Genomic DNA, 27586 nt, shown 5'->3' with positions numbered 1-27586 from the left:
ATGGATGCACTTAACCATTTGTGCTTAAACTGGCTCAGTTAGAAACAGTACAAATTCCAGAAACACTGTGGGAAACCTGTTTTTTGAAGACTACTCTCACATAATCAGAGTTTTCTTACATTTTCTTACACCGTGGAATTAGAATTTTGCAGGACACCTCACACATCATTTCTGCTTAAGTGAAATATACTGCATCCAACAGACTACCATGATAAACTGTAGGAAAACTGACATTATGGCAATACAGTCTATGCCTCTATTAAATGTACAGAACAAAGAGTCAACTGAGGTTTAAATAAAAGATAAAAACGCTATGTAGTTGTAACAGGAGTCTAATGTCTGTCAGCAAGTCTGCTCCTAGCCACCGGTGGAGGGAGTTCCACACTTGTAGAGGAACCGTGACAGTCTGTCCAAGGTGTCTTTGACTGGAGAACAGGGTATTCTGAGCCAACCCAGGAAGATAGCACTGCTTCGTAGGAGTGGCCTTGAACAGCCCGTCATTGATGGATGGGAAAGACTAGGATCCTCTCTCGTTGGAGGTAAACAGACACTATTGCCAGGACCTCTGGGGCCAAGGAAAGCACTCAGTATTGAAAATGATCCTGATGTATAGTGAAGCATAGCTATTTCCTGCACAATGGGTGTATCATTACATAGAAATAGACATCTTATAGGTCAAGTGATGAAAACCCATCCCCTTTCTCCAGTGAAAGAATTACAGCTGCCAGTCATCATCTTGAACTTTTGAGACGACAAACTTGTTTAGAAGTCTTAGATCTAAGATTGGTCTCCACCCTCTGTGCCTCTTTGGCACAAGGAAATACTTTGAGTAAAACCCTCTGGTCCTTGTGAGGAGGAGGGACCAGTTGTATTGCTCCGAATCAAAGGAAAGAATTCACTTCTTATCTCAATAAAAGCTCATAAGAATAGTCCCTAAAGAGGGACAGGGAAGGATGGTGGAAGTGAGGGAGTGATGGAAGGCTCCTTCATCCTCTTCAATGTCATCCAATGGAGGAGCGCCTGCAGAAAAAGGTGGAAAGTCCTGCGGTACTGGAAGACGATGGTCTGGAGATTGGGATCTCTGTACTAAGAGATGAAGAGTGAGGACCCTGGTTCATGTGTTACAGACAGGTCCTTCGTATATCTGAAATCTTTTGATACCAAGTAGGAGATCCGTACTGACGCAGTAGCTGAACCACAACAGTATCGCAGACAGAGGGCGTAATGACGTAGGTGTCAAAGGTGTCTGGCACCTTAGCTTGCTTGGTACTAAGGGTACCAAATGGTACTGACAACGGGGCTAAGTCCCACAGTGCCAATCCGGAGTGCTTACGCTTGCCCTCCTTGTCCCTAGCAGAGGGTACTGAGGCTCTGTCAGAGCTGTCTCTCTCCTTTGAGCTCTAGAACGTTCCGGCCTCACTGTACTAGAGTAAGAATCCTTTGTCTCAACAGTACCAAGTCAACAGGTCCAGGCTTCGGAAACTGCAGATCTCACAGGGGACCTGAGCTTTTCCAGAGCTGTATCCTTAAGATAAGAGTCTGTGCTCCTCTTTTTGGAAGTCTTCCTTGAAACCTCAAAACTCTTTCCCTTCTTAGGGGAAGGCTGCATTGAAGTTAAAGGTGCACTGGGATCTGTCCAGAGACAGATCTACGAGGGGGTCTCCTGACCTGACTCGCAGAAGTTGGTTGAAGGGAACATTCCATCATTCACAGTCTTAGTTTATCTCCCTGTTCTTCCTTGCCTTGGACTTGAGTGGCTGGCAGAAGTTGCACTTCTGTTATATCTAGGACTCCCCCAAGCAACGGACACATTTAGAGTGGTCATTGCAATCAGGTATAGCTTCTCGGCAGGAGAGAGAGCATTTGAAACCTGGTGAGCCAGGCACGTCCTGCTAAGACAAATAAGTCTCCCGGGAGGAAGGGAGAGAGAAGCAAAATAATCCTCTCACTACTTTTCTCTCACTAACTAACTATAGCTATCACTAACAACTAACTATCCTAACTAAACCAGGGGTTCTCAAAGTGTGGGCCGTGACCCCCAAATGGGTCGCAACTGCATTTGGGGGGGTCACCGGGGCAGAAAGCCCCAGCCTGGTGGTCCACGGGCGAAGGGAGGCTGAAGCCCCAGCCAAACTGAATCTCCAGAGGCAGCTGATGCCTCAGTCCACAACTCTGCGGAGGCCTAGGGGCTGAAGCCTGTGCCTAAGGCCCCCCCGGGCAGGACTTCAAGCCCAAGCAGATTTGTTTGGTGTTGACCCCCAATGCCTGCGGTTCTGCAACTGCCCTGCTTTTCACCTCCTGAGGTACTTCCTGTGCTCAGGCACCTGTGTTTACTTGGCAGCCCACTCAGCACATGTTGTGTTGAAACCATTTTGAAAAGTTGCTGAATTTTTACAATGGACTGTTTTCTGAAGAAAAGGGAAGGAAAGGGGAGTACTGAAGAGGAGTCGATTCCCACTTGCAGCAAAAAGGGTGGACGAGGATCCAAACAGCAGTAAAAAGCCAAGAAATGGCAAATACCAACCAAAATATTTGGAATATGGATTTACATGGACTAGTTTTCAGGAGGATCCACAGCCATAGTTTGCGGTATGTGGCAAAGTTCTGGCAAAGGAGAGCTTAAAACTATCTAAAATGTTGTGGCACTTGCAGACATGGCACAGTTCTCTTCAACCAAAACCACCNAGGCACCTGTGTTTACTTGGCAGCCCACTCAGCACATGTTGTGTTGAAACCATTTTGAAAAGTTGCTGAATTTTTACAATGGACTGTTTTCTGAAGAAAAGGGAAGGAAAGGGGAGTACTGAAGAGGAGTCGATTCCCACTTGCAGCAAAAAGGGTGGACGAGGATTCAAACAGCAGTAAAAAGCCAAGAAATGGCAAATACCATCCAAAATATTTGGAATATGGATTTACATGGACTGGTTTTCAGGTGGATCCACAGCCACAGTTTGCAGTATGTGCCAAAGTTCTGGCAAAGGAGAGCTTAAAACTATCTAAAATGTCGTGGCACTTGCAGACACGGCACAGTTCTCTTCAACCAAAACCACTTGATTTTTTTCCACGAAAGCTGGGAGAGCTAAAGGGCCAGAAAACAGTATTGAGAATGGCAGCCAAAGCAAATGAGAGACCCCTTGAGGCATCTTTTGCTGTGTCATACTGGATAGCTAAAACTGGGATACCACACATTATTGGAGAAACATTTTTCTACCATGTGCCAAGGAAGTATTTTCGATTATGATGGGGCGAGGTGCAGCAACTCAACTTGATTCAATTCCCATCTCTAATGATACTCTTGCCAGGCGCATTCACAGTATGGCAAATGACGGGACCGAACAAGCGATAGCTTGATTTTGGCAAAGTCCCTTTTTTTCCATTCAACTTGACGAAACAAGGGATGTGTCGAGTGCTGCTCAGATGCTGGCGTACGTAACATTTGAGAATGACAACAAATGACAAAAAACTCCGAGAAATTTTTGTTCTGCAGGTCATTATCACAGCATGCTACAGGGGAACCGCTCGTGGCACTCTGGAATGCTTTTGTCTCTGATTCTGACTTGGAATGGCAGCACTGTGGAATTTGCAGTGACGGTGCTCATACAATGACTGGAAGAAACAGTCAGTTAGTCACCCGAGTGCAGGTGGTTACACCGCAAGCAGTTTGGACTCTCTGTATCATATGCAGGCAAGCCCAAGTTGCAAAAACAATGCCATCTGTTCTAAAATAAGTTCTCAATGAAGCTGTTCACATAGTCAACTTCATCAAGAGTAGCGCAACAAGTGTAAGTTTGGAGTTTTGTGTAATGAGATGGGAGCTGAGCACTGTCAGTTACTTTACCAAACAGAAGTTCAGTGGCTGTCTTGGGGAAAGGTTCTCAATCATTTGTTTGAGCTCAGAGAGGAAGTGAGAATTTTTCTTTCAGACAGATTCCCCACTGGCTGAAAAGTTTGCAGATATCAAGTGGCTTGCTTTGCTAGCTTACCTGGCAGAAATTTTTGAACGCCTACATGTGTTGAATAGCTCACGTCAAGTACAAGATGCTTCTGACTTTTCTTTCACTGAGAAAATCAAAAGTTGGATCAAGGAACTTTCCTTGTGGTATGCTCATGAAGACAGTGGCAGTTTTGAAGCATTTTGTTTACTGGATGTCTTTTTGGATGAAAATGCCTTGCCAAAACATGACCTGCAATCCATCATCATCAGCCACCTGAAAAGCCTTAAACTTCAGTTTCAGGAGTACTTCCCTGAAAGGAATTGGACAACAGAGTCATGGATTAGAAATCCCTTTAATGCAGAAGCAGCTGCAAGTGCGGTTTTGTCACTTACACTGAAAGAAACATGAATGGGTCTTTCCTGTGATGAGACGTTGATGCTGAGATTTTCTGAACAACCTCTTGCTAACTTCTGGATTTCTGTGCGAGAAGAATATCCAGAGCTGTCATCTGCAGCTTTGAAAGCCCTCATGCCATTTTCCTACCTGTGTGAAGCCGGCTTTTCAGCACTGGCTTTACTGAAAAACAAATACAGGACCCGTCTCACTGTTGGAGATGACCTCCATCTTTACCTCAGCCACAAAAAGCCCGCTTCAAGGATCTGTGTTTATCAATGCAAACTCACCACTCCCATTACGTGCATATTTATTTTTTACTACTGGATATAAAGATTGTCTTGTGAATTAAAATAGTTAGTGGCTACTTTTCATTGATACGGCCTTGTAATGCATTTTTTATTTAAAATACTAACTATTCTGAATAACACAGGGCACTGGGGTCGTGTAGTAATTTTTCTTGTCAGAAGGGGGTCGTGGTGCAATGAAGTTTGAGAACCGCTCAACTAATCTAAACAAACAACACTCAAGGAGGACGTGCCAAGGCTCCTTCTCCGGTTGAGGCAGTTGAGAAGGAAACTGAGGGCTGTTCGCCTGAACATCCCTACATAGCTTCAGTGTTCAGCACAACAAGCCATAGAGTGCCTGCGCAGGCTGAATGGACACTGGTAATGGAAAAATCTCTGATCAAGGGCTCTAGAGGCTTATGCACACGGGAAGTGGAACATCCAAAGGGACACTACTCAAAGAAGGCAAAGTTCCCCCATTCTTGTGCCAAATTCAATACTACGGAATTAGCAAGCAGCAGTAAGAAGATAGATGAGGAACAGAAGGCAAGGATAGCAGAATAAAGAAGCAGCTTGCTGAACCCAGTCACTGAACATAACACACATTGATCTCCGAATTTAGCAAGTGAATGATTTTCTAGCCAGGACTACTTGTGGTGTCCTATTAATTTATATGGATCAGGGTTGTCACACTCCATCAGAACAGATCTGGATTGCAGGGATGGTAGGCATTTTCTGCATGCATTGCCTGTAGCACTCTGCACAGCACTAGACCTTACGTGGACAAGGGGTGTGGTGGAGGGGGAAGTGGGGAGTCTGACACTATGCCCCATATTCTTCATAGAGATACAGTTATGATATGATTATGGCATAATTACGATGTATTTTACGCAAGATGGGTCATGTGAGATATCATTGGAAAGGTTATGATTTACTGAATATGATTATCCTATTTGTATGCATGTATCATTTTTATGTCTGAAGTTAGGAATATTGTCTATGCATCTATTATAAATGTGTTTACACCTGGGGAACATCCACTAGACACAATGCAATCAGCTTGGATGGCCTGTTGGGAAGGGCCATTAGGGAAAACAATAGGTCTTTGAAGATGCTAATCATCTCCCACTGGGACGTCTTCCTGGGGACACTACAAACAGCCTCTGAGTTATGACTGCAGGGACATGTGACCAAGTCACCTGGTACTGGACTCCATGATAATACTAATATTTTTCCTCTAACCGGGGTGGGACTCACACTGGGAGACAAAGGATTCCAGCCATATGCAAAAACTATTTAAGGCTGGGGAGTAACATCATCGAGGTTTGTTCTTCATTGACTCCTGCCCAAGAAAGAGGACTGCTAGAAACACCTGAGAACTAAAAGACTGGACTAGGGGAGAAGGACTGAGCCCAGGCTAGAAGGGTGTCTAGCCTGTGAATGGAATATCTGAAGTTTTAAACTTCAAGCAAGTGCAGCTTGCCTTCAAGAATCTCTGCAATCTGCCTAAAACAACATTTAGGGTGAGAATTTGCTACTTATAGCCAGTTCCTTTAGTATATTAAGATTAGATTGAATGTTTGTTTTTATTTGCTAGGTAATCTGCTTTGATCTGTTTACTATCCCTTATAATCACTTAAAATCTATCTTTTGTAGTTAATAAACTTGTTTTGCCTAAAACTAGTGTGGAAATCATAACTTGGGGCTGAAAGCTGTGCATCTCTCTCTCTCCACATTGAGGGAGGGGCGGAATTTTCATGAGCTTACGCTGTACAGTTCTCTGTGCAGCGCAAAACGGTATAATTTTGGGTTTGCACATTCCAGAGGGGGGTGTGCACTTGAGTACTGGGCAGTTCCTTAGATGAGCCTTCCCATGCAAAGCTGATCTTAGCATCTGTGTGATTAGCTATAGTATATCTGGGTGTGTCCCTACCTGTATGTGTGCTGATAAAGTGCAGTCTGAAGCCTGAGGGAGGGCTTGGCTGGATTGCCTCTGCAATACATTGTAAACGGAGACTAGGCTGGTGGGACAGGTGGGCTCAGTGGTAAACCAGTCCCAGGTGGCACTCCGAGGGGGGGAGAGGGGGAACCCGTCACAGGGAGAAACAAGCAAGTCAGGCCATGTCCCATTCCCTGTCCGTTCTGGCACAGCTTAGGTGAAAGATCATACAGCCTGGGTCTGGATTATCTTTTCTTTAGAGCAGGGAGTCAGGCAGCCCTGATGGCTTCTTTGGAGCTGAGCTGTATTTCCAGACAGCCTGAGTAGGGGCTCTAAATTAGAGCCAACGCAAAAGCACAAGGCCTCACATGGATCTCTGTGGTTGCCACAACCGCATCCCTCAGGGGCCACAACACGCTATTCCACATACGCCCCCCACCACCACCCCCACACGTACACAATAATATATAAGGAACTCTTCGAGATTTTCTTCCTTAGAGCTTCCTCCCAAGAGTTTACTTCAGTAAGGGACAACATATGAGCCAGTATTTGCCAGCTACCTTCCATCTTCTGCTTCTAAAACCTCCCGAAGACCTACCTGATCCATGAGACATCTATGATTTAAAGACCTTTCTATATTGTTCTGTTCTGTATTTCTCTGTATTACTGCGTCTTCACCTTCAGACTGTAGGCTTTTTGGGAGAGGAACTTTTAACAGTTCAATGTTTACATGTCTAATGTAAAGGCATTATACACGGTCAACTCAAATCTGGCCTAAATTTAGATATTATACAAATAAGCATTACCAGTAAAAAGGTTTCCCCTTTATTACAAAATAATTACTAATAAAATAAAATAAGGGCTTCACTATATTATACACACATATATTTGTGTAAAATTGTCCGTGACCATATAGCTATTTATTTTCACCTTTGACAAGACACTACAGAGGGCTAAAACAAAACATCTGGGAAGACAGGATTAGGGCATGGTAGCAGTAAAACTGTTGCTTTTATGCTAGTCATGGTAATCTCAGCACACCAAATGCCTGATTTTAAGCCAAAGAGGCACTTCTTCTATAGTGTTTGCCACACAGTGAACCTGAGGAGACTAACAACTGAAACGGACTTCACTATCCAAGCTAAGACAAATACACAAAGTCCACAGCACAGAGAGAAATAAATTGGATTTTAAAAATGTATTTAGTGCTATCTAAGGTGTTAACAGAATCACAGATAAAATTTTAATATGATTTTTAAATCAATGTTACCCCTTTAAGGCACCTTTAATATTATTAAATACTAATGAAACATGGCTTTTTCCTGGTTGCTCCAAACGAATATTTTCCCTCCAGTGAGCTACCAAACCACCCCTGTAAACCACAGCTTAAACAGTGAAAGGATGAATGACCTTTAACTACAATTCACAAATGTAATACATTACGTGTATTCCAAATGTGTAGCTACTGTAGGGTGGTACTAACAGAAGCAAGATAATGGCAAAATCTGCTCATATGGAAACACAGAGCAGCAATATACTATCTAAATATTCTGAAGTTTAATAGGCTTGTGCCAGAGGATGTTAAACTCACAGGATACACATACTGTAAGTAAGTAGGGATTTGGGGTCTACCTTGCTTAGAGTAGAAATCCCAGGCTAACTCGTAACTGGACTGAAAGGTTGAGGAAAAAAATAACTTCACATAGGTTCTTGATTAGTCTTTGGTATAATAATCATTGCAAAACTTCCTCACTATGCTCCATGAACTTCTAGATTTCATTTTTTTTAGTCCCATAAAAATAAAAGCTTTGACACCATCCGAAAACAATTTCTCTCAGAGTGTCTTAAGGAGTAAAGCCCTGTCAAAAGGGGTTGGAAAATGACATATGAAGCACCACTTACTAGAGCTGCAGGACACACTTTTGTTTGCCCTCAAAGTTGAAGTTTTATTGAAGACAAAGCGTTAACAACTTCAATTCAGTTTGCCAGCAATAAGTTAAGGATCAAACCCGTGAACCTCATAATGTAAGCCCCTAGCAATACAAGAAGAGTTCAGTATTTTCTACATCTATTCAAAGCAGTAAGAAAAAAACAGTGATTCTTTAAATAGAATATAAATTGCAGAACTTTCCATTCAACTTTTTTGTTAAATGTTAGCTGAGAAATTGTTTTTGTGTCAATTAAGAGAGACTAGTTTGAAATAAAGATGCTGATAGGAAACTGCCGCAAATTCTCTCTACTTGAGATGGACAAATGAATGACCTGGGTAAAGACTGCACCCAAGCGAACATCTAAGGATGGCATTTGTCCATACTGAATTAATACAAACCTCACTAGTTCTTTCAGCACTTTCCCCCTTCTCACTGGTTTCAACTACATGAGTTCATTGTCAATTGTGCACTGAAGAGAATCCACCACTATAAAAATAGGTTTCTCAATCCCAAGAATGCAGACATGGCTGCTAAATAAAAGGAAATAATTCCCAAGTGTGAGGCTGTATGAGGTACAGACTGTAAAACCTTCTGCTCCATATTCAAGAACTCTCATCTTTCTGCCAACTTCAGTTATTTTGGGAAGCCTCTTTTGATCGCCAGGTTTGCTGCCAACATATGCCTTTTCTTAAAGGACTTATCTTACCCTGTAAGAGCCAGTGCTTGCCAGTGTACCAGAAAAAATCAACATAGGCATTATGGTGACTCTTAACTACTGAACACCATAAGGAGAAGTACTCATGGAAAGACTTGTCTCTGCCTCAAAGATCTTAACATATAATTTGGTAGAACACAATGATTTGCTAAATGCATACAATGAAAAATATCCCATACCTGCACAGTAGCCCAGGCTTCTGACTGGCTTGATCCTGTTCTCTTCAGGAGCAAGATTCTTACTGCCAGGAAACCATTGGCAGGTAGCAACATCAGTGGTTGACTTGAGACACCAGAAACCATACGATAAACATAGGTCCAACAATATATCTTCCTTCTCTGAATTCAGACCATTCACCCAACGTGATGTCTTAGAAGCACTACAGCAAAACCAAGCCACCACCTGCAACTCTGCCCCAAGCCCTTCTTGACTAAAACAGAAGTGAAAGCATATTGGATTCCTAACCAAGATATCTGACACCTCCTGCAAAGAAGAAATGCTAAAACCCCTTCTAAAGCATACCATGGTTTGATTGGAACTTCAACCTACCCCTGATGTAACTGACCTTTTCCAAACCAGCTAGAGACCCTGGGGAAAAGGAGGACCAAATCACTCCCCCCAAAACTTTCATAAATATGACTGTGGGATCAATCTGGTGGTTGCACAGCAAAAGGGAACAGAAAAGCAAGAAATTAGGACCACATCACAGACCTAGTCAAGCTCTCCCTGAAGACACTCACCACATTGCTATATTTGGATCCAGATGCTGGATATGGTGTACTTCTAAATCCACTAAATCTGAGCAGGGTCCAGGCAGTCTCTAGCTTCTCAGGTTCACTCCTAGAGTGCAGAATCCCAGTCTGGTACTCCTTCTCAGAAGTGGGACCTCCATGGTTCAGCTGCCATAGGCCCCGAGACCAGTACTGAACTCTCCAACGCTCCATAGTAAACTAAGCACACACTTTCCCAGAGTTCCATTCTACTCTGGTTTACAATTTAACCCCTCAAAGGAAATCAACTTCCTACACACAGTCACTGTCTCTGCTTTCTCTATGAATAAAGAGATCCATTCAAAACCTCCTTCCAGTGTCCTCACCACTCGAAGAGCCCTTTGGGTTTTTGGCCAGTCCTTCCAGAGTCCCAAGATCCTTTTCCTCCTGCTCAGCCTTCAAGTTCTCTCTCTCTCTCTCTGCCCCTGTAGCAAGCTTACTCCAGCTTGTTCAGGTCCAGTAGTCAAATGGTTGCCGTAGCTCAGAAAGCATGTATATATATATTTTTAACAGCAGCCTCTTAATTTGTTCTCCTCCTCTGCTGCGGAATTTCCACTATTCCAACTCCCAACCCTACAGACAACCTGGGAGAACTAGCTTCCTTTAGCTTGGCCAATCTCTTTAGCATATTTATTCTTTTACCAGTGCAAAGTCATTCCATGTCAACACTTCTCTGGTTGCCCTACAGCTGCTTCCAGACAGGGCATGACATGGTCCTTGAAAATGGCTGATTCAATACACACTGAAGGTTATACACAGAGTACATGAGTTCATAAAATCAATTGAAATTCATAAACTGTACATAGATTCCCAAACCATCACAACAACAAAAACTAACTATAAGCCACCGTCCAATGATGGGGTAACACACAGAGCCTTGGCAAGTTTAATATGTCTACTTGCATTGGAACAGAGCAGCAAGGCCTCACGGAACATCTACAGATACCTGAAGTGACAGCTGGACATCAGAGCCACATTCACTTGAGTTTTATTCCGAAATGTTAAGAGACGTGTAAAATTTTCAAAAGCACCGAAGTGACTTAGGAGCTTAAGTGCCTATTAAAATCAATGGAAACTTAGGAGAATAAGTCACTTCAGTGCTTTTGAAAATTATGCCCGATGTGGCTAAAAATAATATTTATGGGATAATATTTAGAATAAACAGGAGAGAGATCTCTCTCCTGAGATGTGAAACCTAAAACAAAGAAAGAACTCAAGCATAACTGGAAAAGTTCATGCCCCCTTAGGACCTTAACTCCTCTGTTCATAACTAGGGCCCTACCAAATTCATGGCTATGAAAAACGCATCACAGACCATGAAATCTGGCTATTGTAAAGGGGGTCAATGTATTGCCACGCTTACTTCTGCACTGCCTGCAAAGCTGGGCTCCTGGCCAGCAGCCGCTGCTCTCTAGCTGCCCAGCTCTGAAGGCAGAGCTGCCACCAGCAGCAGCACAGAAGTAAGGGTGAGAATATCATGACACCCCTATACTAGCTTTGCGATACCCTCCCACCACATACAGCTACATTTTGGGTCAGGACACCCACAGTTACAACACCATGAAATTTCAGATTTAAATACACCTCTACCCAGATATAACGCTGTCCTCGGGAGTCAAAAAAATCTTACCGCATTATAGGTGAAACCGTGTTATATCGAACTTGCTTTGATCTGCCGGAGCGCGCAGCTCCGCCCCCCCAGAGCACTGCTTTACCGCGTTATATCCAAATTCATATTATACCGAGTCGCATTATATCGGGGTAGAGATGTATATGAAACCATGAAATTTAAGATTTTTAAAATCCTATAACCATGAAATTTACCCAAAGGACCATGAATTTGGTAGGGCCCTATTCAGATAATCACTTTAGATAATCACTGACATAGTTCTATCCTGAGATGTGACTATGTAAAAACAGAAACTTCCTACCCAACTGATCTCTTCCTTGTCTGTATTCAAACTCAGACCTGCTGGTGATAGTGACTACCAACCACGTTTACTACTTTTTTTTTTAAACTCATTTTAGGACAATGGTCTGTCAGTCCATCCTGGCTGTCCAGTCCAGGCTGGGATCAAACCTGGCACCTCTGAAGCTTAATACATGAACCTCTACTACCTGAGCTAAGGCAGCTCTCTTAAATAATGACAGGTTTCAGAGTAGCAGCCGTGTTAGTCTGTATCCGCAAAAAGAACAGGAGTACTTGTGGCACCTTAGAGACTAACAAATTTAAAGCATAAGCTTTCGTGGACTACAGCCCACTTCTTCGGATGCATACTTCTTCTTCTCTTAAATAAGGCTGTCCCGTGGGCTCATCAATTGATAGTTGGTCTAGTCACCACTAGAGGGGGGAAGACTGCCACATCAAACAAGCATGGATTACATATACATCCTAAGCTTTAGAGATGCCCCTGTTGAAATCCTGGACAAACCCTGCCCCCAAATGCTGACAGACTCTAGATGTCAGCAGCTGGGATAAACCCTGGGACCTCTGGATTGTAAAGCAGGAGTTATGATCTTTAAATCTGCCTGAGCCAAGAGACACTTCTCTCTTAGCCAAGCCTGTAGCAGGTCATCAATCTCCAGCTGGTCTAATCACCCCTAGAACAGAACAGAGTGCCAAACCAAGCAGGCATAGGTTACATAGGCAGTTAAGAGGACATGTGAGATGTATTGTGCACCACCAGAATTGCTTGCTAAGCTTCAATAACTTACACCTGTACAAACCCACTGAAAATAAATCACACAGGTTTTCTTGAATTCCTAATTGGGACTGCAGAACCTTATCTCCAGCCATTCATGAGAAGACAGCTGGTCTTTTCAGAGTCCAGGTTCAGTTTTCAAGAGTAGTAGTTAGAAAACCTATTTTTACTTGTAAGAAAAGCACATTACAGATTGAAATCCACGAGTGATGAACATGCAACCCTACAATGCCATTTTTACAGAATCAAATTTCACAGTAGAGCTGTACATCTTATATAAACATCAGCTAACAAGCGTGTGGCTTCATCTCTCCATGTGCACACCCATCTACCAGAAATGAAGCAGTATTGGGACAATGGGAAGCCTCCCTTGCTGCAGACCGTAGAAAGAAGATGAGAGTTACTGGGGTAGTCATTTTTTCCCTTTGCTGGAGGTAGATGAATGAGAGAGTAGTTTCGGCTTGGCAATTAAGCCCAAGCATAAAAATCATCTGGCTGGCTTAAAATCATAGTGTGGGATGACAACACAGCATACCAACTTTCGTTTTTTCTGCACCTGCATTAGCACAGACAGGCTGCAGCCCCATGTGGACAGCCTTCCCTTTTGATTCCCTGGCTTTTAAAAATGGGAGTGTTTGAGTGAGTTTTGATAGCTGTGATTGTTCTATAATGTTTTATTCTCAATACTCGGTATATACATTCTTCAGCTAGTTCATTTTTAAATCACTTTAGCAGTTAAACTGTCACACTTATGCACAATCTGACACCTTGGAGTCATAGTTTGAATATTTCAGTTCTATTACTTTTAATTCTGTGCCAGTTAATCATATTTTATTTAAGACAAAATGTTAATCTTCTGATCTTAAAAATCATAGTACTTTACCTTTTTATGGCTGCATATTAAAATAAGGATACTTGCCAATTACCTAGAGCCCTTTTTCCAGGATTAAAATGATAAATTGACAACAGGTCAGCTCAGAATCTCTGCAGTTCTACAGTCTCTTTTGCATGCTGCAAATGCCCTCTTCACACTTCCCAGTACTCTAGCTGAAACTAACAGCTAAACTTGTCAATGTACAGCCCACTTGGTAGGATGATCTGACTTTAATTCTGGAACCAAAGCTTAAACAGAAGTATCTGGGCTCCAAAGAGCCAGCTCTAATAAACTGGCTGCAACTGTTAGCTCAAAAGAGTCGTTACTTGATTTGCAGCTCAGAATCGGGGGTTCTTTGGAAGTCTATTTTGAGGATAGTGTGAAAAGAACAGAACTGAAATGGATTAGTATTTTGGGTTTTCTTTTCTTTTTTTTCCTAACTGTACTTTTATGCTGCCAAAAAACAGTTGCCACAGTACTTAGCATGGTTGGAGTGCTCAGATCCCTTTACAGAATCAGGGCCTATATTGCGAGCACTTCCAGAAAGGGCTCTTGTCTCCATGCTTGTCTGCACAGCAACCAGCAAGTTATTCACTGTATATAAATAGTAGACTTTCTCCCAAGTCCAGAACCAGTGTATGTCACCCACTATAACCATCATAGTTTGCCCACATGACTCCTTACACATAAAATACCTCTTCCCTTCCAGTTCACCAACCCACCACCCCATCGGTGTTCAGTTCCTTCCTTGAGAAACACTTCTTCCACAATATCCACAAGAAGGGAGACCGTTTTGTATAAAAAACAAGGATAAGGACAAATCTGTTTGATGTATTCTCTTCTTTGATCTTCCCTGAATCCTAGCTTTTTTGTTTGAGTTTTTGGGGGCTTTGGAATTTCTTTGCGTGTGTACTGTATAGGGCCTAGCACGTGATTTGTTAAGAACCAGCACTGAATAAGAATAATATACAAATATTAATCATCACTGTGCCCTGGAAAGTAGGTAATACTATCCACATCTGTGGAAGAAGGAAGTGAATTAAATTGCCCAGTGTCACACCAATAACTTAGTGACACAGCTTGAAATGGAATTCAGGAGTTGCTAGTTCCCACTCCTATGCTCATTCCATGACGCCACACTGCCTCCTAGCAATACCCTGCATAGCTGAATGCTTATTTGTTCCTATCAACATAACTAAACACTATGGCTGTACCAAAGAGCACCTGCCATCATCTTTCAGAAGCCTGATTTCTAGACCCACAGTCAGTGCAGAGGTAGAGGAAGGGAGTTCAGAGGGAACAAATATGGAGTGTTTTGTTTTGTTTTTAAAAGAGTAAAATAAAAAGAGTGATCTTTTACTCTGAAACGCCCCTCTCATCATTTAGTTATTATTGGCACTAGCCTGCCTACACGGTTATCTTCGCCTGCTTTTACTGTCTTAACTTTGGGCTTGACCCAATGCTCTTTGGGGCAGGAACTTTTCTTGTGTAAACATGTGACACCAATAATGGAATACAGAATAAAGGGTAATTTTAATTAGCCACAGCCCTTAAACTGGTGATTTCACCGACACCTACAGGATTATGACAACTTTGTGTTTTAAAAAAACCTAACAAATTGATGAGAGGATTCCGTGGACATTTCAGTTGTCTGGTCTTCTCTCCAGAAACTGACATCGTCTCCAATCCTGCAGCCTCTGTTCAATGGTGGTCAATTATTAAGAAAGTAAATCCAAGGCCTGGTGAAGTTTGTTTAAATTGATAACTTGCTTTATACATCAAAGGTGAGTTGATATACAAAGTAGTCCCCTTCGTGGGTACTAGCTCCTCCATGAGGAAAATGCAATTCCCCACCCTAAGTAAGGTATTTGTAAAAACATTTTAGAGTGACTGCTAAGGTTGAGAATGAAGTTTTACTTCATACAGCTATTTAGAGTGAGACAAACTATATCTAAAAAGTGCAGATATGCTTTTTTTTATTTCCTTTGCACTTCAGGGAAGGGGGAGGGAAAAGCATCTCTGATTTGTATATTAAAGCACAAGCATCTGTCCTACTGATGATATTCTAGGGAAGCACATTAGCATAAAATTTAACGATGTCAAATAAGTGGATGTGAAATAGGGACTGCGTAAAGACACTATTTCCAAGCCTGACAGAAACATCACTGTTTAGAAATGCAAATGAAACCATTATGTTCAATAATTATATGAAAATATGAACAGTTCAGCATGTTTTCCAGCCCTGATGGCAGTTAATGGGATGTACGCTTATGTAAATAACTACTATTAAAGCTAATGCTGAAAAAAACTAATAAATTCATACTAAAGCAACTGATTTAGTATGCTTTTAAACCCCAGCAGTGCTCACTTATTAGAAAGGAGTGCATTCTTATGTTTAGAACTCATTACTGTTACAAGTCACTGCAACTCCATCAATTACCATGCATTAATGAAAATGGGACACATACAAAAAAAATTATTGCCTCTCAGCGGTTTTCTTTAAAGACAAAATATAGGGGTATTACCATCATGGGGCCTTGAGGGGAACTTATCAGCAACGTAATCTTTATTATTACAACTGTACTCCCTGTGCTATAACCTTGGGGGATTTTTTTGTCCCAAGAAGGGCTAACCTTATGTAAAACTTTTGACATATTTACAATGCAAACAGCTGTGTTACCACCAATAAAAAAAGATTTTCACTATTAAAAAGGCATTTTTAAAAACTGAAATTTGCTCTAGTATGTTAGTTGAAAAACACGGACATGGAAAGAAAAATTATTATTTTCAAAGCCAAAACATGAAGGTGTAATGAAAACAGAATTAAGTGGCAAGGGCACAGATGGTAGAGTTCTGAGATACTCTTCTGCCTGGGTAAATTCCACCCAGAGTTTTACATTTATACTTTTAATGACCTCCTGGAGAACACTGGAATTAAGACTTCTCAGGAACACGGTGTATTTTTCTTTGGTTGGTTGCTCTATTTCCCTAATGTTTTTCAAAAACTGGTTGACTTTCTTGTTCAAAACACCACAATTTTAGCTGGAAACAAAGTAATGTCAGCATAGCAAGGGGTAAGCTATAGAACCCCTCTGGAAATTAAAAGCCGAGATTTATCCAGTGTCTAACATTTCACAATTATCCCCTCTTTGTTTTCCAAGCATCCTCAGAAAATTAGATATTCTGGCACCCACTAGACGGTAATAAGCACATCAAAGCTGGAAATGTCTTCCCATTAGTTTGTATTGCCTCTCGCTATTTAAAATTAAGGCCAGACACTGAACAAGATCCCAGCCCTACAAATTACTGTATGTGAAAGGACTGCTGCGCCCACGCAGAGCCCCACTGAAATCAAATGGTGCTTTATGCTAGCAGAGCAATTCACCTGTGTTCAAAGCTGCATTCTAGTACCAAAGGTGGCTGTATAGGCTATGGACCTCTCACCATAAGTGCAAAGTCAACAAGACTACAGACTGAACTGTAGAATCCTACACTGTAGAAAGAGAAAAGAAAACTTGGTAAGTTAAGTTAGTACGCAGCAAGGTGGGGTGTAAATCTAGAGCACACTAGCTTGCTGTGTGGACCTTCAAAGAGTGGTAGGTAAAAGCATACTACAGATCTTTTAGTACATGGTAGCAGGGTCCACAGTTGCACAACAAACTAGAGCATTGTAGATTTACACCCAAGTTTAGTGTGCTTAAAATCGCCATATACACAAGCCCTCATTCTTTTCATCTGACATGAGCTAACAGGGAACAAGATTATCCTTGAGTACAGGCAGATCACACTGTCCACTCGATCAAAGTTAAATAAATATTACAATTCATTTCAGACAATGTTCTCTCCACTGTAAAGACAGAGAGAGGCGGTTCCTGTCCTGAGGAACTTACAATTTAAAAGACAAAAGACCAGACAAGAAGGCACTGAGAGAGACCAAGAGGATGACAGCATACAATAGCAAACTAATTTGTTCACCCCGTAAGGCTAACACGCACGGTAACAATTACGATCACTATGACAAATGTTGGGGAAAAAACAGATCTCATTGCTTTCACTGAACCCCTCTGTCCTAAGGGAGAGGGGGGAAGTGTTTTGTCATCTAGGCCATTAAAACTATTTCACAAGCAAAGGCCATTCTAAGGTTAAAAACAGTAAGACAAAATCGCTACTGATTAATAATAAAGCCATTCATTTTATTCTTCAAATCTAAAGTAATTACAAGCCAGAGTATGGCAAATGGATTTAGCTGAAGCCATTACGTCAGAAGACTCCTTTAAAGAAGAACAGTAATTTAAAACACTAAACTGAATAATGAACTCTCCTGAACAACAATTATTATGGGATTGATTTATTGAAAGTGCATTTAATCATGTAAGAAATGTTTAAACTTTCCAAAATAGTTCAGGGAGACTGCAACACCAATAGCAGAGTCAGCCTAGTGATCATTACAACTGAGGACCTAAAGCAGACAGGGAATTTATTGAGTTTGGAACAATAAAGTACGTCAATCTCTCTAAATCCACATTTCTAGTCAATTTGTTACAGTACAGACTTCAACAATTAACAATCTCATTTACCATTTGTGCCTCCTTTTAGGAGGCCTCAATCTCTGTTTTCATGTGGGTCCAAGTGTTACCAAGTAGAATGTAACTCAAAAAAGATGTTCTGGGAGCTCACAGCTCTAAATCTAGCAATGTTTCACCTGAAAAGGTTCAGCAACATTAAAAGAATAGTTGGAACAATCCACCCAGGTAAGTAGCATGGTTAGTTTGTATACTTCAGTGGATAAGGTTTTCCAGAGTGGAATGAGTTTATCTGACCTATGTAGGCTTATTCTTTAGGGTGACTGCACAGGACTTGGGATCTCACTGCTGCCCTGACAGCAAAGGGTCTATCTCAGATGATTTCAGACAATATCTATAGATGTCAAGTATCAAAGGGGTAGCTGTGTTAGTCTGGATCTGTAAAAGCAGCAAAGAGTCCTGTGGCACCTTATAGACTAACAGACATATAGGAGCAGGAGCTTTCGTGGATCCCACATGCATCTGAAGAAGTGGGTATTCACCCACGAAAGCTCCTGCTTCTATATGTCTGGTAGTCTATAAGGTGCCACAGGACTCTTTGCTGCTTTTATCTATAGATGGGCGCACTCTGGATCTTGCTTTTCGTTCAGGATCAAAAATGGCTGGAGTAGGTGAATATTACACCTGTGCAAGATGCAACTCAGCTCCCAGCATGAAGACAGATTCCTGGTATATCATCTGAAGAGTACTATACAGCCTGTGGGCTGCTACCAATGACTACAGGATGATGACTCATTGTCTTCAGCCATCGAAACAGTGGCTCAAACATAGTCTAGTGTCAGCTTCAAGGATCACCTTAATATACGAATTGCCTGAAATCTGTCAGAACTCTGGGGCCAGTGTTAAAAAGCAATCAGCAGTCATCATTTGCCAAGGCAGACTCCATGAAGTCTCATGCCATGGCTTTTGTATGAGGGAGGATTCCTCCTCCTGCATTGGAAGACAGCCAGCAAAACTGTCCCAAAAATTTCAGTCTGAATCCCAAAGCCATCAGCTCAGTTTCTCTCTTCCCAAAACCATACCCTTACCCATAAATTTAAAAGGCAAATCACACAGACAAAATCTGTACCTGGAACATTAACAAAGCTCCCACAGATTTCAACAGGGTGTTTTTTGACTAAGGCTTTGAAATTTTACTCTAAAAATTCTGATTTATACATAGTTAAAGCTGATAGTCAGACTTTAAACTCCCTGGTTAATCCTAAACATTGCAACACCAGTGACAGACAACGTGATCACCTTTTGTTCTAAAGCATTTATTTGCAGTCTATCAGCAAGAGGGGTTTAATTAAGACCAAACATTCAGCTTTAAATGAATTTACAGGCTTTGATATGTTTAAACACTTATTTTAACGTAGGTTGTGCCTGGTGTTAGTTTAGGAGTTCATAAAAATTTCAAAACGTATTATTTACCCAGTAGTCCTTGACTGATTCTTATATGTTTAACAAGTTCCTAAATACGTATAACAAGTTCCTAAATATATATATTATTTAACTGGTGCTGCCATTACGGTCTAGCATATAAATATTCAGGGACTTTTTAATACGCTGAGCTTTTATCCAATAGACCATAATGGTTGCTTGGAAATATTTACTAGTGGCAAGCCAATATCATCACTAAGGGAAGGACCTTCAAAGACCGAGGCACTATGAATGATAGAGAATGCGGAGTTACTAATTTGTCATTGTTTCTGCTCTCCCTCCCCCCCCCCCCCGCATCATCTTCTCATCATCAAACACCTTATATCACTGTAGCATGTATCCATACATTAGAAAACAAGGAAACCAAAAAAAATATATCAATCAGCACTGAACTGTATAAGCTATGGCTACTCGGTTCCCTTAAACTGAAAAACAGAAATGAGGGAAAAGTTATTAATTTCCAGTCATTCTGCAACAGTGGATTTGAACTTCAGTATTATTAAATCTAGACAAAGAGTAACAAAAACCTTGACATCAGGTTTTTCTCTGAGATACCTCTCTTTAAAGAATTTCTAATAACCAGTGGGGGAAATTCACTCTGAAATGCTGAAAATGCATCCATTTATCAAATAAGCTCTGTAACATAGCTCAAAAAAGTGATTCATGTTAGGGTGAGGTCCAATATTAGAGATTTCTTTTGAATGCCGGACAGTTAAAGTTACAGCCAAAGGCCAAGATTTTCAAAAATTGATGCCTGAAGTTAGGTTTCTAACTCCTTATTTGATACATAAATAAGCAGCCTGACTTTCAGAAGTGCTGAGTACCCAGCAGCCCCCAGTGAACTCCAGCAAAAACCAGTCCCTCTTCTGTTTCAGGTCTTTTCCTTCTTGCCTTTCATCTCTTTCCTGAAAGGCCAGACAGAGTGGGGGAAAAGAGACATGCAATAGAACTTAGGTATGAACTTTAGGAAGGAGAGATAGAGGACATGACTGTCAGAGGCATGTGCAAACTTGCACAGCTTATTCGCATGTGCACTTATCACAGCTGTGCACTCAAATCAGGTAATTTCAAACAGTCATGTGCATCTCTGACCATTTCCTGTAGCAGTCACAGAGCATGCAAATTAGGAATGCAATTGCATGCACAAATATCTGATAACTAGGCCCCAAAACACAAAAAAATTATGTGGGTTGGCAGAGGCTTCTGTGTAAGGGCTCCATCTTTATTATCCTCTGTTTCTTGGTTGGCAGCAATGCACAATTCTCTATATGGGATCATCCGAAACAGGACTGGGGAAATGGAGGATAAAAGTCAATTTATTTTCCTTTTATCATAAAAATGAAGGCGGAATCTATGAGATTTAGAGAAGCACAACACAGGGTGGGATCAGAAAATCCTCAACACCGATTTTTGCTCTTCCCACCAACTAAGTGAATGGCATTGAGCAAGTCACTTAACTTCTTTAGGATGTTCCTTTGGAAAATTGCTAATCCTACATTCCGGAGGTATTGGGCAGATAATTTAGTTTTTTTCACACGAGAGCTATAGAAATGCATAGTTTTGTGATTATATTAGAAACCTTATTTCATTAAAAGTTTTTCAGATGATACCACATAAGAAGCGAATCTATTCATCCTTTGAGCAAGTTAATATTGTAGAATCTCACCTTTCCTAAAAGAATGTTTCTATAACAATGTAATACTGATAGTAAAGTACTTGTTAAACTTCAGTGAAACCAGTCAGTAAGAAAAAATAGCCTTAAGCAGTTAGTGTTAAAAACCATACACACACACAGCACTAGAGAGAAGTCTTAGATTAGCTGAATTAATATTGACAAGGATTTGTTATCTAAACTTGACTGCTGCTTCAAATCAACAGATCATATTCTGACATAATTTGAGAGATGTAAAAAAATCCAGGTACACTCCCAATGTAAAAAATTTAACAGAGGTCTCTAGGGTTGATGGGCAAAAAATATTTTAAATAAAAGGAGAAATGGAAAGGAGTAATTCAGTCTGGAAACTTAACATCCACTAAGAAACCATTTTTTTCCTCCAAACACTGATCATTTGAGCTGGGAATAAGAGTTATTGTCAAACAAATTTTCTTCCTACAGTCTAGAACCAGAAGAAGTTTCATTATACAAAGGTTCTTCCTCATCCCCCCCCACAACTGAGGAATGTTGATTCCAATCCTCACCCTCACAAAAATCTTGAAGTTGGTTTGCCTCCATGTTTATGCCTTAGCATCATGAGAAGACAAAGCAAATTTTATCTGCTGCAGCTGAGCCAGCAGGAGAGGCCACAGAGCAACAAACATTGGTTTAATAAGTCTTGCAATAATAGTGCCACTTATTTCTTAATGACAGAATTATTATTGTACATTTTTCAAAGGTGCGCATCGCTATAGGAGAAATAGTAGTCTTTAAAAAGATATTTATAATACAGAGGCTATCTCCCCAGTGTCTGGAAGTAGGTCATATTTGGGCCCTAAATTACTGATAGCAAGTATCTGCTTCATAGGACTTGAACATTTATCAGACTTCTATCTAAAAGATTACAACCAAGTCTCAAAGATCAGGGGAGAGGAAATGTTCCCCAACTGGGCCAGGAGCAGTGTCTTAGTGGGGAAATGAGGCCACCTCCTCCCCAGCTTTTGGAAGGAAAAGAAAGAAAGAGAGTTTGGCAAAGCTATAAGCAACTGAAAGGAGGGTTTAATAATGGGTAGTGTCAGACCACCTTAAAAATAGGTGGTGCTACCAGCCCTGACTACAATATTTGCCCTCTTATGATTGCGAACTTTATGTCTTACTCTGCCAATGATTCAGAGAGAGAACTGGGCAGGGCTGTCATCTATTCAATTTTATTCACCAATGGAAAGTACTCAACTGAAATGTGTTTTCAAGCCTTGGCCACTAAGTACACCTCTACCTCGATATAACGCTGTCCTCGGGAGCCAAAAAATCTTACCGCGTTATAGGTGAAACCGCATTATATTGAACTTGCTTTGATCCTCTGGAGTGCGCAGCCCCGCCCCTCCGGAGCACTGCTTTACCGTGTTATATCCGAATTCGTGTTATATCAAGGTACCGGTGTATGTAGAAAAAGCTTTTAGTCTCATGTTTTCAAAGGTTTTGATTTGTATAGTTCTCTAACCAAATAGTAGTGGTCAGTCATGAGATTGGTTCGAACCCGATTCTAATAAAGACATAAGTCCATTTCTCCCTATTCTGAGAAACTGCTCAAAACCCAATACAAAATTCTGTGTAACTCAATAATTCTGTGTAATTCAGTGTGAATTCCCCTTCAGCTTCTTGCATACAATCCTGAGTCAAAATAGAATCTGGCTCATTTACGCACCAGTGTTCGGACAGCCTGGTCCTCCAGAACTCCCTCTGAACTTCTACACCTTAGAATTGAGCCATTTAGTACACAGTAAAGTGCATCCTCATTGAACTAGTTATTGATTCTAAGAAAATAAAGACATTTCTCTATAAAGAGAAAGCCAAGATAATGTATAAGTTCCACAGTAGTTTCTTTCTGATATTCAAATTAACCCCAGGGAAGGCTGAAACTAGGTTTGATATTTGCCTCTAACAGACTAGAGAGATTAGCTTGCTATTGTAGGGCACTTCTAAGTGCTCAACTGAATACAATGGTTTGTTAGTACAGAGTTAATTACATTAAGTTTTCTAAAAAAGAACAAGGTAGGTCAAATTTTGAGTCTACCAGCCTTCAGAGGTTCTCTTTAAATTATTATATTACTGGTATCATCTATGCAAATAAATTCCCCGTGCATTTGAACAGAACTTGAAGTGGTATCGCTTTACTTGTCAAATAACAAGAATTTGTATTCAACTTCAGTAAGTCTTTTATGCAGCTCCTAGGCACTGGAACAGACTTCAAGAGGTATGAAATTAACTGATCGGAGTTATGTGGAAGATTTTAAATCATTCATGTATGATGGATAACTGTTCCCATAGTTAAAATTATATTGTTTTAAATTATATCCTTGTTTTATGTTCATAGGTTTTATGGTTTTATAGTTTTATATAGTGTAAAACTGCATATATTAACAGTCTGCCATCTTTGCCAGACTTCTCCTGGAAAAGATGTTTATGATTGAACAATCCATTTCTGATAAAGGTTTTTGTTTTTTTTTAAAAAGGGGTGGGGGAGTATATTTCCTTCCCAATGACTAAAAGTCATTAGCATTAATGGAAGTTACATGTACATATTCACCAATACAGGTAATATTCCCCCAGAGCGTGAATCTCACTTAAATTCATAAGCACATTAAGACCCAAGAACTAGAACACTATCACAAAATCCTGACCCTACTGAAATCAGTGCAAAAGTACAAACCGTGGTCCCACTGCAGCCAAGTCTGAAGTTAGAATAGTCTTTGCAAATTTGTTGTATTTTGTGGCACAAACACGTGTCTTGATCTTTCTCAGCAGCTACATCAGAGTCAGCAAATCTTGTCAGCCTGTATGTCATTCAGCAGTACAGAGAACAGTCTCTTATCAAAATTAATGCCACTGAATTAATCAAACCCTCTCCTGTGTTCCCTGTTGGGATTGTTCATTAGCCATCTGAAGGTTTAAAGTAGAAAGGCAGACGTGTAAGAACGAGGATTTGGGCGATGGAATACAAGACAGGCCAAGGCTCCAACGTATTTCAGATGTCCCCTGTATGCTCAATCTAGTTATAAACCAAGGCCCTGATCCTGCAATCTGATCCATGCAGGCAGACCCCAGTGCCCGGATCTGTGGAGATCACAGTCCAGCATTGGGACCCAAATGGGTTTTTCAATTTTTAATATAGGTCTAAACTGCATAATTTGGATCCATTACTCTTTTTTTAAGATGTTCGTTTCCATTAATACTGCTTTGTGAACCTCTGCCAGTGTGAGCTGGCCAAACCCCTGATCTTAAGGTTTATTTTATTTTAATGCCTTCAGTGTCTGTCTCTTCTGTCTCTGGACACTGAAAGTAGTGGAAAGTCATATGAAAGGAGCTTTAGCCCTCAATTATAACCCTCTAACAGGATTAAGTGAAAAAATCTATAACCATATTTTAATGTATAAACTCCTTATTGTTGTTTGTAGTTGACAAATATCTATTTCATAGCAAAATAACATCACAGGAACAGCTGGATGGCAGTTTCAAGCTCAAACGAACCAGCAGCACATGCTGACAAGTCATCTCTGATTGCTTTTGAATGGCAGCACATGCAGATTTATTCCCTGCTATAAATTAGAACAATTATTTCTCTGCAGTTCACTTGTTATTTCAGACAGTGAATCCCACCACACATTGTGTTTTTTTTTTAAAAAGGATATCTTCCCTTTCCTTGATGATAAGTTCATTCTGCTCCTCTAGTTGTCTGATCTTCTTCTCAAATGACTCCTGTTCTGCTCTCAGTCGCTCCTCTGTCTCTTCCTTTTCCTCACTTACCCTGAAACAATTAGAGAGAGACCAATGGCCCTGTCAGAGCAAAATAAAATACATGACCACGACCACAGTGCCTAATTTCCAATCTTTCCAGGGAAACTTTATCCGTCACCAATCCACCTCCTCCGCCCGTAACCAATTTAGGCCTCCATCGGGCAATTTCCCCCAACTTTGAAGTGAAATATACATGTGACTTTATACAAGAAAACTTTTCAAGTAGGTTAGTCTCATGGAGGGGCGGGGAAGAGGGCTGCATGTAAACTACCAAACAAGGACCCAAAGCTTTGTGCAATTAGATCTGTGCAGACTGACCCTTGTGGCCGTAATGAAGCCATACTGAGGTGCATCCAAGAGTAAAGAGCCTACCCATACAGATCCAGTTGTAGGATCAGGGCCCAAGACAGAAAGAGTTTAAGAACATATTTCCATTGTTTGTTTGCACATCTTTTCACCAAATAAAAAGTTTTATAGACACCAGATTTTCTTCGGCCAAATGTTTAGGTATTAATACATGAGCAATTGCTTTTGTCTTGGCCCTGAGGCCTTGTATGTTGTTGCTTGGTATAAATAACTGGACAGCAATTAAAACATGACAACATAAGCAAGGTTTGCAATGATACTTTATTTTTCATTTCAAAGCGAACTCCAAAGAGAAGGGGAAAACACCCAAATTATTCTGGCATCATGTAGGTTGAAGATTATTACCCACAGACTATCCCCAAACAACTACCGATGCTAAAAATGTGGCTTGGAACCTTTGGCTCTGTAAAAGCTCTCCAAAAAATGCTATTTGCTTTAGACGGATAAACAACATAAATAATGCTCTTCACTTCTGTTGTTCCTTTCGCTGAAGGATCTCAAAGTGTTTTACCAATGTTCTGACCCACAGCTGCCATGAGGAAGATAACGGGATCGAATCACAATGTGTAGAAAGGCCAAGAAACTGACCACGTTTCAGCTTACTTTACTTGGAGGTAGTTTTGGGGCAAGAAGGAGGGCCTGTTCCTTGGGACATAGGTTGCCAGACTCACTGATGTCCCAAGATCTTCAGGGAAATCAGGAACAGGCTCTGTCATCCATGTAGATCCTAACTCACCAATATGGGGCGTGAAGGTATTTCAACATTTCAGGGAGCAGCCACAAAAATGTTGATTGGGTCAGCATTCTCCAAAACAGGAAAATCCACAGTGGGAGTGAGGCAGAATGCCATGGCCAGGAGACACCTGCCAGGCTCCAACCCCCCATCTTAACTATAGCGCAAACAAAGATTGTACAGAATGAAAAGTAGCTACTGACAGGGCTGATGCTAAAGCTCAAATCCCTGCTCTCCAAACCCAAGGCCAGAAAATAAAAGTATAAGGGGATGATTTGACCGTGTACGTACACCACCTTGACAGTGGGGCAATCTGAGGCTCCAGAGCTAACCATTAAGTGCAGTTTTTTATATCATACATAGCAAGAGATGACTGTGGTGTCAAACCATTCCAGCAACCAAGGGCCTATGCCCATTTTCTTGTCCTACACAATTCTACACAGTGATGGTGTTCACCAATCTAGATCCACCACAAGACTGGTTCACGTGGGGGATGCACACACCAGAGGAGGAATGCAATGAATGTGGAGAAAGCTACATGACCCTGAATCCACCCCCAGGTCCCATTAATATTTGTTCCTATGGCTGTGAAAAAGTCAACATATGTCTGTCATCCAACCCTGCTCCCACAGAGAGCTCTAATGCAACTAGCTACAGGAGCAGCAAACATCACTTTAGGCTCAGGCTTTTGCAGCTCACCAGTATTAGCTGCTTCTTTCTGAACCTACAGCACTCATTTCAGCTGCAGTACCACACATGGCCTAGCTCCATACAGCCAGTAGTAGATACCTGCACTCCACGGAGCAGGTAGCTTTCTGGCAAGTAGGAAACAGGGAGGAGGAACCACAAAGCAAGAGAGGAGAAGAGAACAAACAATAGAAAGGAAAGCAATTATACACACAAATGGGGGGGGAGAGCAGAAAAGGTGATGAAAAAAGGAACAGAAGAGAAAAAAGGTGACAGCACTTGCAATGGGGGGACATAAAGGACGATGATCATCTGCTAATTGCCAGGGTGATGCTACACCAAAAAAAGGTTGGACCAACTGATGTGAGCACAGGGCCACACTAATTCACAACAGAAGTATTCAAACTGGACAAAGCATTAGAAAATGCACTGTAGGGAATGATTCTGTATAGGCCAAAGAGGGTAGGAACCAAATCTAATGGGTTTTGCCCATCTCTACATTCTGTGCTTTTTTTATTTGTATTGTCTGCATCGTGTTCACGTGCTGCACTGCACTTTGTATTTAACACACAGCACAATGCACAGGCAGTTCAGTCGTGCTCTTTGATACACGTTGCCACGTATCTTGTGCATTAAATGACAGAGCAGTAAGCGATGTCACAAGATACGTGTCAGTATATGCTTATGTACCACAAAGCAAGAGACAGTCCATAAAGAGCACATTAGATACAGAAGACATTATTACTCACCAGAGGTAGCAAAAGGAAGTCAAGGAAAAGGAATACAAGTGCTCTGTCAGA

At 41.2% G+C, this 27586-nt stretch overlaps 1 protein-coding gene across 2 annotated transcripts in view; it reads right to left on the bottom strand.

The window, feature by feature from the left end:
- Positions 1-27586, bottom strand: part of KIAA1328 (KIAA1328 ortholog) — a 242659-nt gene that overhangs the window by 198465 nt on the left and 16608 nt on the right. For both annotated transcript variants that reach the window (XM_034773571.1, XM_034773570.1), the window contains exon 4: positions 24895-25010. In XM_034773571.1, the coding sequence (XP_034629462.1) occupies positions 24895-25010 (116 nt within the window). The remainder of the gene's footprint in view (positions 1-24894; positions 25011-27586) is intronic.

This window comes from Trachemys scripta, chromosome 6 (genome assembly GCF_013100865.1).
Source record: "Trachemys scripta elegans isolate TJP31775 chromosome 6, CAS_Tse_1.0, whole genome shotgun sequence".
Classification (NCBI taxonomy): domain Eukaryota; kingdom Metazoa; phylum Chordata; order Testudines; family Emydidae; genus Trachemys; species Trachemys scripta.
Note: the sequence above shows the minus strand (reverse complement) of the source record. Positions and strands in the feature narration are given on the sequence as shown.